Source organism: Alosa sapidissima, chromosome 5 (genome assembly GCF_018492685.1).
Source record: "Alosa sapidissima isolate fAloSap1 chromosome 5, fAloSap1.pri, whole genome shotgun sequence".
NCBI lineage: Eukaryota > Metazoa > Chordata > Actinopteri > Clupeiformes > Clupeidae > Alosa > Alosa sapidissima.
Genome location: NC_055961.1, coordinates 19,032,494 through 19,051,179, shown reverse-complemented (window position 1 = coordinate 19,051,179; position 18,686 = coordinate 19,032,494). Strand labels below are relative to the sequence as shown.

Below are 18,686 nucleotides of genomic sequence, written 5' to 3'. Positions count from 1 at the left end.
AGGTTATTGTTAGTGTCTATTTATAAAGCACATTTAAAAAGCAGTTGACCAAAGTGATCTAAAAATAAAAAAATAAAATAATATAAAGTAGATTCTAAATTAAAATAGTAATAAATTAAGCAGTTATCAAATATATAAAAAATAACAAACAGAAAACTGAGTTAAAAGCTTTAGGTGGCAATGACACTGGCCAGAGGGCAGCGGCAGATTTCCTATAGTTTTATATGGTTCGGCAGCGGAAAGGTGGCAGCTGAGCGTTGAACTTTCAAAGCGTAACGCGAGCATATTAGAGCATTGCGTTCAGACCAGGTGGTAGACACCAATTCATGGACGGACATTACATTTACATTACAAGGAGGGCACAAATTGATCACTGTTGCAGGAACTTAAATTGATCACGGTAGTTTAAGATAGGCCATTTATAGACACTGGGGTAACACCAACTGAATTCAAACAGATATCTAGTGCCAAAAATGACCGAAGTGTGGTTTAGGCTATTTTCTATGACATGCTTACACTTAACAAAACATTTAAATAGGAAAATGTAGATGTTTGGGATAGCCTTTAACCTATTGTTGTAAAATGGTGCAGCTCCTTTAAGAGAGCCCCGTTCGCAGGGATGGGGAGATAAAGTAAGAGGGGGTGTGTTTAGAACTGAGATGCGTGTGGAGAAAGAAGACGTGCTGTTGAGACTAGAGCAAGTCACATTCAAAATAATGCAAACAATAAATCCGCAGACTAAACCGAAATCCTCATTAATTTGCTAACCACTTTCAGATAGAGCTAGAGGGAGTTAGCCCCGAAGTTACGGGTAACTGGAGTGGTAACATTACATGAAGCTCCCCTATGTTCTCCGACTAGGTCAAAAGAAAAAACAGTAAAAGAAACTACTACTACTACTACTACTATATCTAATTACGATATGAGACATAGCCTACCTGCGAGCCGAAGTGAGTAGGCTAAACTGCGCCACTAAAACCTCATCTCCATGAAGGTGATAAGCTATTAAGGCTTAGCTAATGTTTCTGATTGATAGGCTATGGAATAATACAGATTGTATAAGTTTTATTTGCTACTTGCTATATTGACAAACCTAAAGGCCTACATTAAAGGAACCGTATGTAATAAATGTATTTCAATTAGGGCTGTCAAAATAACTGATTCATTTCGATTAATTAATTTGAGAAAAAATAACTCATTAAAAAAATTAGTGCAGATTAATCGATTCCGTATGACCTTTGACCCCGAGCCGTTCTAGTCAGACTGTAAAATAAAGGAGAGAAGAAAACGTGCTGCCTGGATCATTGATTGGAACATTTACTTTTAAAAAATGGCCTGATGTTGATAAAAAATAAAGTGTTGAAAATAAAGTCCTCTGCAATGTCTGCAGCAAGAAATTTGCATATCACCGGAGTTCATCAACTCTATAGTCGCACATCAATGCAAAGAAATAAGTGTTGACATTGAGGGGAGTGTTAATTAATTTTCATTGTGTCCCCTAGGTTATATCTGTGGCCTGAAATGCCTTGTATGTGAAAAAAAAAAACTTTTATTTGAACAGTGAAAATAATAATAAAAGAGTTTTTGAACTTTAATGTCACTAATGCTGATTATTCAATGATTCATTTGAATTTATTTATTTTAAACGATTGACAGCCCTAATTTCAATTAATCATAAAATGGCCCTGATATGTCACTAGACATTGAGAAATCATGTTCATTTCAAATACTTACATCACTGACAACAGTAGTCTGTTCAGGACATTGTCATTTAAAGTGTAGTTGCAGCCCTCAACTGATGTTGATGTTGTCATGTTGTGTTTTGGCCTAATGCGCCACCCTCCACCTATCTACTAATCACGAAGTCAGTAGTGTTTCGGCATCCGGGGTGCCAGCTCTGCCAGTCAGGAGGGAGGGGAAGGGGATACACCACTCTACAGTAATTTGAAAGTGATTGCAGTACCAGTTTTGGCTACAATCTTACATACGGTTCCTTTAAATTAGTGTTCAAAATCAGTCCATGGGATTGGAGAAGTGGGGTTGGTTGGTGCAGCCAAGCTCGTCCAGGGCGGGCACAGATGACTTCCAGGATGGGCCCAGCCCCCCATGACGCCGGGACTGGTTGTGTTACGCTTGCCACTGCCGCTTGCTGCTGACCAGTGTGATCCCCGCCTTTAGCTTGCTGCCAGGTTGCTCTTGGTTGAGGTAATGTCCCAAAGATTTTTGTTGTGCTTGCCACCGGACCGGGCTCAGTGCAAAATACCTATAAACCACGCTGCAGTCAACGATCAACATGGGGATCACACTGGCCAGCGGCAGGTTTCCTATTGTTCTCTATGGTTCAGCAGCGGAACCATGTGAGCCCTACTATAGAGTAGAAATTGGGCTTTGAGGTGTTCGAATAGAGAGGCGTCCCTGAGAGATGCATTTCTTTGTGTCTCTGTAGAGGAAGAGCAGCCATATACTCTTCCACATGTCGCCATGGTGCTGCTGACCTGACTGACGCCCGCATGGCCTCTGTGTTTACTATAGTGTGTGTCTGCCAGAGGGGCCACTTAACGTCACTGTGCTTTTTTTTCTCTCTCACTCTCTCTGTGGGGGGATAACAGCCATTCACCGCATGTTGCAATTGCACTGATGTGACTCCACCTGTGTTGCCTCTGGCAACAGTCATAGTGTGTGTGTGTGTGTGTGTGTGTGTGTGCCACTTGAGAAATCAGTCATCACTGTGCCATCATTCTCTCTCTCAGCCATTTTCTGCATATTGGAGTGGCACTGACGTGAAGCCACCTGTGTTGCGTATGGGACTAGTTAGTCGTGTGTGTGTGTGTGTCAGTAGAGCCACTTGAGACCAGTCATCACTGTGCGTTTTCTCTGTCTCTGTAGAGCCCTTTCACTTGCCATTTCAGGCATATTGCAGCGGTGCTGTCGTAAAGCCACCTGTGTGCGTGTGCGGTGTGTGTGTGTAGTGCGTGTGTGTGTGTGTGTGTGTGTGTGTGTGTGTGCGTGCGTGCGTGCGTGCGTGCGTGCGTGCGTGTGTGCGCGCGCAGTGTTTTCTCTCCCACCGTCTTTTTCAGGCATGCAGGAAATCCGTGTGTGGTAGTATACCCTAAAAGTTAAGGGAACTCGATTTAGCTGTGGGGGGCAATTCCCACCCAAGTGCACTCTGTAACCGAGGTGGAGTGGGTAGGGACCGGTTTGGAAAGGCTCCGAGTCTCAGTTTCTCTGGTAGCTTCAGTGAGAGTACAAATAGCTGGGATAAATTACTCCAAATTGTGTGCGCAGGTGGAGAGCTTCACATTTGTGCATATGTAGCTTGCGTTGTGCTTACTGTGCGGCTCAGCCCTGCACTCGCCTGGACTCAAACAGCAGCACCTCAGATCGGAAGTCGATCGTGTTTGTATTGCAATCAAGCTAATCAGCGCTCATCTTCAAACCTAGAGGGACTGTCAGAAACATAATTGTTTATCACAGGTTTGTAGGCCTCCTTGAAATACAGCAGCCCTACTGCAGGTAGTGGTACAGAGGTCATTTAGGGGTCATTCAGAGGCCCTAGACTGGAACACAACATCGCTCTCACAGCACGTCACATCCACCCCCTTTAGTCTGGGAGCAGCTCTTTCAGCTGTGTGTGATAATGCTCCACCGCAGGATAAGAAAAACATACACTTAAAGCGGCGCTTCATTGGGGAAACAGCCCTGTGGCACTCTCCTGCATGTGTATGCAGCTCCTGTCTCCTCCAGCCCTGCTGAAGGAGAGAGAGAGAGAGAGAGAGAGAGAGAGAGAGAGAGAGTGAAACATAAACAGTGTTAGAAGTGTCCCAAAGCCTTGTACCCGCCCACAGAGTCAGTCAGTGGTGCGCCTCTCACTGGACTGGAAATGATATATGCAAACAACAAAGGCAACACGAGCGCTGCGCTCACTCTCATGCTTTCTCTTTCCCCCTCTTTCTCTCTCACACACACACAGGTTCTCCCTCTCTCACACACAAAGTCTCTCTCTCTCTCTCTTGTGTGCACTCACAAACACTCCCTGTCTTTCTTCTTGTCCTGCTCACCCTGTTCTCTCCCTCTTTGTCCTTCTCTCTCTCTCTCTGTCTGCTCCTCCTCTGCACATCTCCTGTTGTCTCCTCCTCTCTCGCTCTCTCTCTCCTCTCTCTGCACGTCTCCTGTCGTCTCCGCTCTCTTTCTCTCCCCTGCTCCACCTCTGCACGTCTCGTGTCTGCATTGCAAATGAGCGCTGGCTGCTGCGGTGTCTTCAGCTCGTCCCCATAGGCAGCTCCTCAGCCCTTCCAATCAAAACAATATTGACAGAGTGGCAGCTCCAGGCTCACACACACACACACACACACACACACACACTTCAATGCCAATGAGGTCTTTGTGTTTTCCACACAAAAAAACCCTCTCAAGAGCATCATCCACAGGAGCCCTCTATGCAACGGCACACACACACGGTGTGGGAGTTCTCATCACAAACACCAATGCTGATGAGGTGTGTGTTTGTGTTTTGCACACAAAAAACCCTCTCAAGAGCATCACCCACACACACACACACACCAAATACTGATGACTGGAGTCAAAGGAGAGAAAAGAAAGGACACAAACATGAAAGATAACTAAGGATCAAATACAATGAATTATGAAATATCAAAGATCCATTGATAAGAAAAAGCTGCAAAACCAATTGAGGTTTTTAGAGTGACACTTCAAAGGACCAACATAAGCTGTTCATTCCTAGAATACAGTATGTCTCCTTGGGCTGGAAAACACAGCTATATTCCCTTTGTTAGTTCTCACTTTATCTTAAACACCAGCTACAGTTAGGCTAAACAAAGGACTGTTACCTCAAAATGGCGTTTGCCATTGGAGACACCTTTGTGTGTCCTGCGTGCTTGATCGATACAATTCCAAATGCTCCACATGCACAATCCCACATGCTCCTGCAGTGGAAAGTCCATTCTTCTGAGTGTATGTTCTTCAAATCAGTGAGGGGAGCAGTGAGGGGTTAGGTGCCTTGCTCAAGGCAGTCGGGTTTCGAACCGGCAACCCTCTGGTTACAAGTCCGAAGCGCTAACCAGTAGGCCACGGCTGCCTCACTACATAATTTTGATTGATTGACGTATTATTATAACTCAAACCATGAATGAAGAATATAATCTGATGCAGAAGCCAAAACAATAACTAAGCTCCTCCTTAAGCACTGGTAATAACATAGTACACTGACATTTTTTTGTCTTTATTTGAAATCTACTGTACACAAAACTGCTACCCCTAGAAATGCATATAGGCCTAAACGCATAGGGGAACAGGTATGCATGCAAGTCCTAGGGCACAGAAAACGATGTCAAGAAGACTGGGGTGAATTAAGCAACATGCCTGCAAGTGCAAACACACCACTGTTCTGTCATGTGAAATGAAAAAAAACTCATTAGCAATTAATACCATTTGCGCCCACACACACACACACACACACACACACACACACACACACACACACACACACACACACACACACACACACACACACATCTGCAAATATCAGACATGCATACCAAATTCAAATTATGCAGGTGTTATAACAAGTGTGCAGGTGCACAAATAAATACCACTCCTTGTGTTAACACCTTTTCAGTGTTTTAGCACATTCACCAACAGTTTGAGGGAGGGTTTGACATTCTTTAATTATCAAGGCCAGAATATGAAAGCATCTCAGGTGAATCTCTTAATTCATATCAGCTCTGCTACCAGCCAGCACCAAACCAACCAACTATATGCGAGTTTAGGGAAACTACAAAACAGCAAGCAATTAGGGCTTGAAGAAAGTGCACCAAGCCAGTGATTACTCAGGAAAATCTTATTAAGAACCAGAGGAGAGAATAAATCAATGCAGAGCACCACAATTCCAAATAGCAAATATATTTCCTTTTGGGTATAACAAAGAAATGCAATTAACAAACAAGGAAATTGAAGGGAACAAAAAAAAAAAAAACACACAAAAGCAAAGCAACAGGTTCAGATCCTAATGTTTCCATATCTTAATTTAAAAATTCACTGATTCAAGGCATTGATCACAGAGCATATATTCCCAGCAGGGCTATTTTCCAAAACAGAGTATGCTTTCAAAACATATGTATTATATTTCTGGGGTTTATTCATTTTATTTCACCCATAGACACAAGCATTAACAAATAATGCCTGTGTATCAAAGCCCATATACACTAAAGGAGATTAGGAGGTTTGACAGTGAGTGTGTGTGTGTGTGAGAGTGTGTGTGTGTGTGTGTGTGTAGGTTTGGATGCTACAGCAATCTTTCAACCAATACACAGATTTAACACACAAGAAGCAGTAAAAGAGTTAAAATTTAATGTAAAGTTTTGTGCAATTTATATCCCTCTTTTCAGCTTTTCATGGACACACCACTGGACTGTGGGTAAGGCCTTGTGCCTGCGGGACTGTGTGTGTGTGTGTGTGTGTGTGTTTAAGAAGCCATGATATCTTAGTCCTGTGTAAAGTCAATCATTGGAGAAGGATTTACTCAACAGTCAACATGTTGCTCCATGCTGTTGTAGCATTCACTCTGCGCCCAGGTGATATGAGGTATGCATATGAGTACCAGTAGGTGACCAATAGGGGGCGTTTAGCTTAAGGGCTTCTCTGCATTGGGCAGAGAGTTAGTGGACGTCTCACCACTGGCGGTCCCAGTGACGGTGATTGGGGGATTCCTACAGAGCTCTCTCTGTGAATGCTGACTGATACACAGAGTTCATAATGGATCTCAACATGACCAATCGGATGTTTCTGAGGGTGTTGACTTTCTGGTATTCTCGTGGGGGATTGTGGAGAGGATACTCAGGTCCTCATAATCTCATGATCTGATGACTGTCCAAAACCTATTGCATAAATCTCTAGTGACTCTACATTCCAGTTGTACAAGCAGCGGCTCTTAACTAAACAATTCAGAGCTCCCTAAACCGGACATCCCTCCTCACATACAAACACACACACACACACACACACACAAAACACACACACACACACACACACACACACACACACACACACACACACACACACACACACACACACACACACACACACACACACACACACACACACAGCTATGAGTGAAACCTAATGGTGAGGAGACAGCCATGGCCTTCAATCATGTCACTGCAGACAACTTCACGCAAGGAGTGTCTCTGTGTTTGTTTGTTTGTTTGTTTGTGTGTTTGTTTGTTTTGTGCAGCAGGTCACGCTGCAGTCTCTGAGGGCTTGTCGGGGTCGTGGTCACCGTCGTGGAGGAGGGTCTGTTGGGAGGGCTCAGCACTGGGGGGTTCCTCCTCTGTGATGTCATCGTCAGCACGGGGGGTAGAAAAATGCCTGCGATACAGCGGGGGGCTGAGGGGGAGAGAGAGAGATGGAGAGAGATGGAGGGGTGGAGAGGGTGGGAGAGAGATGGAGAGAGATGGAGGGGTGGAGAGGGTGGGAGAGAGATGGAGGGGTGGAGAGGGTGGGAGAGAGATGGAGGGGTGGAGAGGGTGGGAGAGAGATGGAGAGAGAGGGAGGGGTGGAGAGGGTGGGAGCGAGAGGGAGGGGTGGAGAGGGTGGGAGAGAAAGAGAGAGATGAACAGAGGTAAAGCGAGGGAGGGAGAAAGAGAGAGATGGAGAGAGGAGTTTCTGTTAGTACAACAGCATTACTTTACATCGGTCAGTCAACACAGCTGTTGAACCACAGCATCATATGAACATCACAAAACCCATGCTCGTTACTGCGCTACAGGAAATGGTCCTGAAATCAACTCAGCTCTACCTCATGGATGTAGCAAAGAGTTGAACAGGCGATTAACACTCTAAGCAATGTCTTAAATTCCAGTCCGAGTAGAAAGTAAAGACTAACGCAAATGTTAATCACGTAATGGATTAGGTTGGTGTTAGAACATTTCAAATCCATGAGGCCACACAGGTCAACAACATTCTTGTCAGAGTGAAGAAAGTGTTTCACACACCCATGCTCATCAATGGAAAAGACACAGTGTTAAAGTCATCGGAAGTACTGAAGTCAAGCTCACGGACAACGCAAAAAACGTTCCACGAAAGCACTAGCATTCCTCACAGGACTAAACTTTAGTTAGTACTAATGTGACTGTTAAAACATGCTGGGCGTTAGGTCAGAGTTTAAAGGTTTCAAATCAGTAAGGCCCAAAGTGGTCCTTGTGATGCGGTCCACAGGCACAGTCCACTGCTGGGTTAAGGTCACTCCATGCTCTCACACAGTTCTCAGGCTTCATCACCTCTGATCTAGCGTTTCCTTAGTCACTATCTGGCTTGTACAGGTACTTCATCACTATGTTGTCCATCTTCTTCTGCTTCTTCTTCTCCTCCTTCTTACTCAGTGGGCGTTCGGGAGCAGCGTCGTCCGGTCCGTCCACATGCGACTCGTCGCCTCTGCGACCAGGTCCCTTCTTCACACTGCTGGAACTTCGGTACGAGACGGCGGAACAGGCGCTGGACGAGCTGGACTCTGACGATTCCGACTCGGAGGACGACTTGCTTTTCCTGGAGCTCTTCCTGGACGACTTCTTGCCCTTCCTCCGCGAGCCTCCGCCGCCGCGGCGGTGGTGACGGTCATCCTCGGAGGAGCTCTCCGACTCGGACGCGCGGCTCTTCTTCTTGGCCTTGTGGCAGCCGCTGCGCGAGCTCATGGTGCTGGAGGGCCGGCCGTAGTCCAGCGCCGAGCCCGAAGCCGAGCGACGCACGCTGGACATGCTGCGGCCCAGACACTCGTCCGCGTCCGCCGCTCCGTCCTCGTTCTCCTCCTCGCCGTCAGAGTCCTTCAGGCTCCGGCGCTTGAATTTGATTGGCTTGAAGCTCAGCACCTCGTTGATGGCCTTCTCCAGATCGGGGTCCAGGTAGTTGCGGTGGCTGACAGACTTGACGTCGCCGGTGTCGCCCGCCGCTGTGGAGGCAGCGTCTTCGGAGGAGCGGCCCGGCGTGGAGAGGCTGCGGCCCAGCGAGCGGACCGAGGACACTCCTCCCTCGCTGTACGCCACGCTCATGCGGTCGTCGTCGTCGTCGTCCAGGCGGAGGCCAAACTCGCTCAGACGGCTGCTGCGTGCGAGAGAGATGCGGGAATCGGCGAGGCTGACGCTCCCAGGGCTGCGAGAGCCGGTGCCGGTGCCGGCCCTGCGGCTCAGCGTGGGGCTATCGTCCATCCAGGAGCCGCTCCGCCGCACGCTGTAGCCGCTCACGCTCGACTTCACGTCGTCGTCGTCGTCATCGTCCTGGTCCATCCCGCGGCGCGTCGACATGCGGCTCGGGCCCAGCGACGACACGCTGGACTCCTTATCGAACTCTGGGCTGCTTCGTGACGTCCAGCGCCGGTCCAGGCCCTTCCTCGCCCGGCTGGTCGCCTCCGAGTACGCCTGTGAGATGACCGAGCCTCGGTCGTCCATGTCGTCGCCAGGCTTGTCAGGCTTGGACTTGGCCTTGCGCAGCGAGGAGCGGTCAATCGTGTCCGACTGATCCTTCAGGGTGCTGAAGAGGGAGCTCTCGTCGCCCGTGCCCCCGATGGAGTCCTTCAGGTTGGAGCGCTTCCTGTAGCTCAGAGAGCTCATGACGGTCGCCGAGCGGTCCAGCTCTTTGGCCTCCTTCATGGACTCCGTCCCCTCCTTACCTTCAAGGCCCTCTTTCCCTTCCTTAGCGTCCACATTAACAGCATATCTGATGGGGCACGCACCAGAGTGGACGCACGGGGGGGGAACAACGTCCAGACAGAAGAGAAAAATGGCAGATTAAAGTAGGAAGATGCTGAGAGAATGAAAGACGTGTAAAGAGGGACTTGATTTAATTTGAAAGACAGATGAGGCAGAAACAGAGAAAATGTATACTGTATTAAAGGAATTCAATACAAGATCCCTTCTTTCTGACTGAATACAAAAGCATTTGCAATCATCTGGACTGAACTATAACCCCCTATCCCATGTGCTTATAGTCCAGAACAAAGAGCCCAGAATATAGACCTATTTTTCTATTGGAAGTTTCTATTTCTATTTGCAGTTATTCAGTGTACTCCTCTACACATAGTGGACTCTGGGACTCCCACTGACCAACCACAGTACAAACCTCAAGGAGTGAGGAGGAACTACCCTTTATGTCTCTGTAATGCCTCGTCACGGTTGAGAACTGATGAGATGCCATTACTGACCCGTGCACCTATCAGAGACACGTCGGGGGCCGTAACACATCAGAGACAGGCCGTAACCCAGCGTGATTGAGTACTGACCTGGAGCCTTTCAGACTGCCCTCGTCCGACAGGGTCTTTGTGGAGCCTTTATTCTTGGACAGCCACGACTTAACCCCGTCCACGCGGTCCTCCACTTCCGAGTCCATGTCTGAGTCATCTCCGCTGCATAGGACAGGACAGAGAGATAGGTAAGGTCATCGGAGAGATAGTTAATGTCATCCGCCAGGAGAAATGCCACCATTAACACAACATGATGGACACGGGAAAACGTGTAGACAGACAGATGAACAGGGTTAGCGTGGGAGAGAACACTTTGATTGAACCCAGTGACCAGATGAGATGAGAACACACACCATGTCACCTGTCATGAGTTAAATATCAAGGAATATTGAACAGCTATTAAAACAGCATCATGTTTAACTTAGAGTCAATGTTGTTAAAGCTAGAGGATGAAAAAGTCTATGTAAAATCTTGACAAGCCATCACAGCATGAAACATCGAGACCGGTCATGACACATTATCATTAATGCTTGTATTACATGGCACAGTTATATCATGGAAGATAATGGATATGGCATATTCTATGACATGTTTGTAATATCCTTATGAAGGAGGGTTTAGGTTAAGTGTTTCTCACAGACGCTTTCTGGATTAGCCATGCACCAGGGTTCAACTCAATGTTTTTGTCCCCAAACAGGAAGTATCTAAGTCTGGGTAGAGAAGATCCGAACTGTGTTCCAATTTGCATACTTCTGTACTTACAATACCTAATATGAGTTCTCAAGCCAATGCACTTGTGCACTCATATTAGGTATTGTTAAGTACAGAAGTGTGTGAATTGGAACACAACCCAGAACTTAGATGAGGGCAGTGACACTTGTCTCCCACTGCTGCAGCTACCTCAGGCAACCATTAAAGGAATCGCTTTCACACCATCCCCAGCCATCATGCATTTTAAACCAATAAAACTACTTCAAAATAACACTTGTTATGCATCCATCAAAGCAAGCAAAAGGGGAAAACACGGGTCACATGAATGTTAATTAAACCTTATGCTTGTAGGTGGCTTACTTTAGCATTTTTTTTTATATTTTGTATATTTATGGGAAGCAATTCCATGGTGTATGGAGAGAAATCACTTAAAGTACTTCACCTTTCCCAGAGAAATACTAAATGCTGTATTTTAGACAGGTTTGTTATGAACCCTTGGCATCCAGCTCTGCATACAACTAGTGTGAACAGCTTAGTGTTGATTTAAAAGACACTTTGAACTCTGAATCTCTCAAAAACAACATTTACTGCCTCGCCGTCAAGGTTTTTTCCTCCCCACACATAATGGCACTACACGGCAGAATTATTAGATTACTTTAATAATTTAACTCATTAGCATATATTAAAAAGTCCATCAAAACATGCATGCGGGTTGTTAACAGTTGGCTGTTGTTGTGAAAGAGAGTAAACTGTGATTAAATAACGGCCTCGTCCATGGCTGTGCTCCTGGACCTGAGTACCTGTCGCTGCTCGGCTGAACATAAAATAACGCAGGGCGAGGGCGACCAGGAGAAACCAGCACTGTCGCTTAGCTGAATACAAATGGTCCACTCGAAACTCCAATTAACGTGGCTGCTGCCTGGACCTGGCTGTTATGGTCTCAATCGTCTTCCACACAAACAGCCTGAGTCTGCATAGAATTTGACTGTCTTATTATATCAGGAGATCTAAACTTGCATGTGGATAATCCTGAAAACAGTTATGACAAGGAATTAATTCCACTACTTGATACCTTCAACCGAACACAGCATGTACAGGGGCCAACTCACACTCTTGGCCATACCCTCCACCTTGTTATCACAAAGGGTCTCAATGTCTCTACAACAGTTAAAGACCTAGCCTTATCCGATAATTTCTGTGTGTTCTTTATTGTGTCTAGGTCACCACACACTCAGATCTATGATAGTAAAAAGGAGACTCATAAATGAACACACAAGTGCTCTCTTTGAGCAAGCGTTCTCACAGACATCTATTGAACTCTCAGAATCAGTAGATGATCTGTTGGATCATTTTAACTCAAAAATGGCTAATATTATGGATGATATTGCTCCATTAAAATTCAAGACAGTTAAGGACAAGCAGAAAGCACCATGGAAACAAAATCCAGCGGTTAAAATCCTAAAAAGAGAATTTGGGAAGACCGAAAGAAAATGGTGCAAATACAAACTTCAGATCCAGTCCACAGCACCCCCATTCATTTATTTCTATATAATGAATTACAAGACATCTGGAGAATGTTACATTCAAAAACAATAGACCATACATATTTTTCACACCCTCAGAACATCTATTGCCGAATCGTCGACTCTGTCCTCTCCCAGAAAATGTTTAATTTGTTTGATGTGATTTCCTGTATTCTGGTTCATTTTGGGGATGGCCAATACTTTAATTCAATCAAATTCACAGCCTACATCCTGATGTGTTGATATTGAGGCAATGATTCCATGCAATGGCTTGGGCTTCAGGGCCCCCTGACCCCTTGGGCCCCTGGGCCTGGGCCGGGTAGGCCCGTGGAGTAATCCATCCCTGCTCACAATTAGCACCTGAACTTGTCTCAACTAATAAATGCAATGAGTTTGCATCTTTTTTCAAAGGCAAAATTGATCAAATCAGACTGAACATATCTTCTTAGCAACTTCCTGGAAGTTATGGAACTTCCAGCCTCAAGGGAAGGGGAACTCAACTTAGAGTTTAGTTTGATAGACTATGAAACTCTTGTAAAAACTGTCCAGAATCTCAACTCCTCCACATGTGGCTTAGACACTCTACTTACCAGTTTCTTTAAATCTGTTCTTCACCTCATAGCAGCAGATGTGCTTCACATTGTAAATGCATTATTACTGTCTGGCCTAAGTCCCGGAAAACAGCTGTTGTAAAGCCCCTTCTCAAGAAGGATACCTTAGATGCCACCATGCTAAACAACTACAGGCCCATATCCAATCTACCTTTTATTGGCAAAATTATTGAAAAAATAGTGCCTAATCAAGTAACCACCTTCCTAACATCAAATGGGTATTTTGATTACTTCCAGTCAGGTTTTTGGGCAAATCCCAGCACTGAAACAGCTCTTATTAAGGTTTTAAATTACATAGGCCTCAATACAGATGCAGGCAAAACATCAGTCCTAGTGTTATTGCGGCCTTCGACACTGTTGATCACAAAATATTACTACACAGATTAGAGCACTGGGTTGGACTTTCAGGTATAGTCATCAACTGGGTCAAATCATACCTACAAGAAAGGAGTTTGTTTGTTGCTATCGGCAACTGTACCTCTACGCCAATGTCCTTGACCTGTGGTGTCCCCCAGGGGTCGATCTTGGGGCCACTATTATTCAACCTCTATATGCTCCCACTTGGACAAACCATCACAAACAATTTGATTTCCTATCATAGCTATGCCGATGACACCCAACTTTACTTAGCTCTTTCGCCAAATGACTATGGTCCCCTTGAATCTCTTTGTCAGTGTATTGACAAGATTAACAACTGGATGTCTCAACATTTTCTTCAGTTGAACAAAGAAAAAACTGAAGTAATTATATTTGGTAAAAAAGAGGAAAGACTTACAGTAAGGTTGCCACTCTCTTTGATATTAAAGAGCTTAAAGCAAAGGATACCGTTAGAAATCTTGGTGTCATAATTGACAGTGATCTAAATTTAAACAGCCACATGAAAGCAATAACCAAATCAGCTTTTTACCACCTCAAAAATATTGCCAAACTTAGAGGGCTAATGTCTAAACATGATCTAGAAAAACTTATTCATGCATTCATCTCCAGTAGGGTTGACTACTGTAATGGGCTTTCCACAGACCTTCCTAAAAAGACTATCAAACAGATTCAGATGATACAAAATCCAGCGGCTAGGGTTCTCACAAAAACTAGAAGAATTGACCACATTACTCCAATACTTAAAGCGATGGTTCGGAGTAATTTCACCCTAGGGTCCTTTGCACCATGACCCCGAGCCAAACACCCTCCCAGAACCTGTTTTCCCTTGGTCGAACCCTGGTCGAGTAGCGCTGTCAGAAACGAATGAGTTTCTCGTTAGTGGAGTAATCTCGTAAATTACTCCACTAATAAATGCCCTAAATGGTACGAAACTTCTACAGTAGTACAACTATGTTCTTTACTCATAAAACGAGGCATTGAAAAGTTTGTAAATACACCAGGAGTTTATTTAAATAACACTTGCCTGATGGATGCTACTATCTGCTACTATACCGCTGCGTCGACGTTACTTCCGTGATTTGGGAAAAGCCCGTAAAAGTCCTGGCAGGAAGCATGCATAGGATGTAGATCCAGGAATGCACTAATATTTTGTTCATAGTGTTAACTTATAATTGTTGCAAACTGGTACTAAGTTGTAAACACTTCGGAAAAAAAATATTAAAAACTGGATATACCAAAAAACGTTGATGTAATCGCTTAAACACTTTTAAATTATTGCCCTTTTATGATTTTATGTACCATCACCTTGTGTGTTTTATGTTTTCTTTTTCTTATTATTATTTTATTATTATTCTTTACTTTTTAAACTCTTTGACTATTGCCCTTCTATGCTTATCAAGTATTTCTGTTTGCTTTTGTTTATGTAAAGCACATTGAATGACCTCTGTGTATGAAATGCGCTATATAAATAAAGTTGACTTGACTTGATCACTCTCATCTCTGGGCTCGGTGCTGAACTGCACGCACTGGGTTTTTATCATCTGACCCGTAGATCTGAGGATGGGCAGCTATTTACTTGTCCGTGTTAGAGTTTAGAGTTTCTGATCCGTCTACATTCAGCTGGAAGGACTCAAATACCTTCCCCTAAAGTAAATGGAGTTTACCTGGCTGCTTATTTCAAACAGCTCCCAGCCTGAGCCAAATGAAGGGCCAGGCCAACCAGCTGTGTGTGTGTGTGTGTGTGTGTGTGTGTGTGTGTGGATGAGAAATAACGAGATGGATACACCCCCACGTGAAACCAGCATGCTGGCGGTGAGATTTTAGGGGAAAAAAGCAATGAATACCATTTGGAGTCCCAGTTGTTTGCTAAGTGTTTTGAGAAGAGTGCTCGGACAGAATGCAAACAACTTGCTAGTTACCATGGCAGAGAGCTCTCTTATGATTGGTCCTCTCTGGAGTCACATGACGACCATAGAACATACAGGTCAAAACTAGACTAAACAAGACTAAATCTTAATATTTCTGTTCAAACATTTCAAGCAGTTCACTGAGGGTTCAAATAACTGGACTACTAGTATCTGAGAGAGAGACAGAGATGTAGTTACATGTAGATGTTTCAGAAAGAGCTCAAATGTCCCTCTAGAAGCCTCTTCAAGAGAGTAAGTCTTTAGTACAGTACAGAAAAGGCTCTAGACTATAGAAAACAGCCTATTTAAAGGGACACCAGGCAACCCTGATGCTTTTTCTCTACGAAACTCCCCCTTGCACGGTCTGAAGCTCTTTTCCTTTTCTTTGCGTCTTCTGTGAAGGGTTTTCGCTGCTTCTTCGCCGGCTCTTGTCATTATACACACGTTTGCAACAATCTCTAGCGTTTCGTTAGCCTGCCTGCTTCGGTCGGCGGGTAGGATACACTGAACTTGCAAGCGGGATATTCTTCCTACAGGCAGTAGGGGCGGGCGAGAGAATCTTCATTCGCCCTGTAACGAGTCATTTAACCATATACCGACTTACGAAGATGAGTAATTAACACGAAAACGTTTCCTGGTGTCCCTTTAAGAGAGTAAGTCTTTAGGACAGTACAGAAAAAGCTCTAGGCTATAGAACAGTCTCGTCAATGTTTAACCAGGCGCGGTAGTTCTTGAAAGCCCTATCCATAGCCCTGATAAACACATCCATCATTTAAACTAAGGAATTGCCAGATTTTTCCACACAATTACTCCTTTTCAATTTTCACAAGCACAATAAGATGTTAAGGCGCACACGCACGCCCACACACAAACACACACCCACTGACATTCTCATACACACAAATACACCACCTTAAAACACACACACACACACACTCACACTCACACGCAGACACAAAGACATACAAATAAAGAAAGAAACACACACACACGCACACACACACAAACACACAGCTCTAACAATGCCCTGGTTGGACAGAGGTGCCTAATAATGGAGTGCTTTCCACGTCATGTCACACCCCATTTTCGTGATGGTTCGGCCCAACACCCCCACCCAGACCCATGACTCTACCTCCCCGCGCTACTAGGGAACAAATGCACTAACCAGGTTCAGAGGGCCGTGATAATCTGTTGTGACAATGGCCCCTCGATGGGGTCTCCTACCCTCACTACACACAATTACATTCATCATTAAGTGTCTGAGCAGTCTCCCTCTTCTGTTTGTTTTTCCACATATTTTCTTCCATCTCTCTTACTTCAACTGTTACAGCGTATGAATGACTTTACCACCCTGTGTATGTGTCAACAGATATAGAAAAGATCATATTAAAATATAATTAAAAGGGAAATTAAAGATTAAAATAATTGAAAGGGGGAAAAAGATTTGGAAAATCAAAGGGAAAACACAAACATAATAATTGTGCTCAAAATAAAGACCTGAGATGATGCAGAGCTTTATAATGCACTTCCACTGACCCAAATCAATATAGATACACTCTATAATTCTCACTGACGTTAACAAGAAGATCTAAACTGAGTACTATTTCATAAGGATGCAACCGTGCAAATTCATCATTCTGCACTATAAGAAGAAATCGATTACTCCATTAGTGTAGGATATAACCAGAGAAATGTACTTTATGAGGCCCCTCAGGTCTCTTCAGCCTTTCTTAAGGACAGACATGGCTGGTCAGAGAGGGGCACTGTTACCTCTCATAATCTCCCCCCAATCTGCATTTATTCATTTAGCAGGTGTTTTCATCCAAAACTACTCACTTATGTATTATATTACAAGGGACACTGTCCCTGGAGCAACTCAGGGCTAAGAGCCTTGCTCAAGGGCACAACGGTGAAAGCCAGGTATGGAATATTTCATATTGCTACAGCATGCTAGCTCAGCTCCTTAACCACTACGCTACAACCGCCCCAACATCCCCTATCCTGCAATGTAAAAACAAAACAATTCTTCCACTACTGCAGGATAGCATTGTAGTAGTGATGTGAATACTATGATACGGTAATATGGCTTCCACAGGCCTCTCTACCGTCAGCAGAGAGATGAGTGGTTCTGGAGAGGCTGATAGGTAAGTAAGTGTACACCTTTCACAGATCCCCGTGGGGAACCACATAGAAGCGGAGTCTGGAGTAGATCGAGCCCTGTTCTGGCACAGGCTCACCAGAACCGGGCCAGATCCAGTCCAGACTCCAACACTGTTTGTTATCCCACTACAGTGGTTAATTGGTGACCTGTTCAGCGTACTCAAGGAGCTGACAGTGTTTGATGGAGAGAGTTTAAACGAGCCAAATGAACAGGCATGGTTTGGGTGTTGGAGTCAAAGGAACAGACATGCTTTGGGTGTTAAAGTCAAAGGAACAGACATGCTTTGGGTGTTAAAGTCAAAGGAACAGACATGCTTTGGGTGTTGGAGGCGAAAGAACAGGCAGTGGTTGAGATGAATGAGCAGGTATGGCTTGGGAGCGATAAGTGTATTAGCACCAATGGACACTGATGCATGAGACTCTTCACCAGTTACAAAACCGCACGACTGGATGCAAATGAGCAGGCTCGCCAGGAATGATGCAATATTGAGGTCTGATACGGACATTATTCTCATTAAAGGATTTCAGATTGCTTAAATAATGGCTTTCATGATGCATTTTTAGGTGAAATTAGTAGTAAACAATGTGCAAAATAGTCACACACATCCTCAATAGAGCACGCTCCTGTGGTGAGTTAACAACAACCTTCTCACAACTCAGTCAAAACAAACGAAATGGGGAGAAGACGTTTCCATGTTGGGGTCTCACGTTTTGTTCTTTCTTTTCTGATACTTTGTCACCATGTCTTGTAAACTGCCACACACAAGAAAGGGGAGAAAACAGGGAAAGACAGATTAAAAAAGAAGACAAGAGTCGCACAAGGGAACTCCACATCAAAAATGCACAACATGGGGTCAGGATGCAACAACTGAGGCGTGCTTCTTCTCTCCGAAAAGCACACCGGAAACCTGAGCCTGACCCCTGTATCGGCCTGCTCTGGGGGGCAGGGAGTTAGCTTGGTCTGTTCATCCTCTCTGTGATCTCCTTTCTGGCACAGGAGGAGGAGGAGGAAGAGGAAGGGGAATCTATCGCTCTGCATTGTTTACCTCCGAGTGGCTCAGAGGTGGTCTATCCCAGCTACTGTATCCCACACAACAAGGGGCCCAGCGGGAGCCCAAACAAGAGAAAAACCAACACATACAGAGATGGA

General features: G+C 44.9%; 1 protein-coding gene across 7 annotated transcripts in view; it reads right to left on the bottom strand.

The window, feature by feature from the left end:
- Positions 1-7,263: 7,263 nt before the first annotated feature.
- The window catches only part of myo18aa (myosin XVIIIAa), an 88,700-nt gene continuing 77,277 nt past the window's right edge, over positions 7,264-18,686 (bottom strand). For 6 of the 7 annotated variants that reach the window (XM_042093400.1, XM_042093406.1, XM_042093402.1 and 3 more), the window contains 4 exons: positions 18,245-18,289; positions 10,286-10,408; positions 8,295-9,723; positions 7,264-7,401 (listed from right to left, as the gene is read on the bottom strand). In XM_042093400.1, coding sequence (XP_041949334.1) covers positions 8,313-9,723; positions 10,286-10,408; positions 18,245-18,289 — 1,579 coding nt within the window. In that variant the 3' untranslated portion in view covers positions 7,264-7,401; positions 8,295-8,312. The remainder of the gene's footprint in view (positions 7,402-8,294; positions 9,724-10,285; positions 10,409-18,244; positions 18,290-18,686) is intronic. The other variant, XM_042093404.1, reaches the window with a different exon arrangement.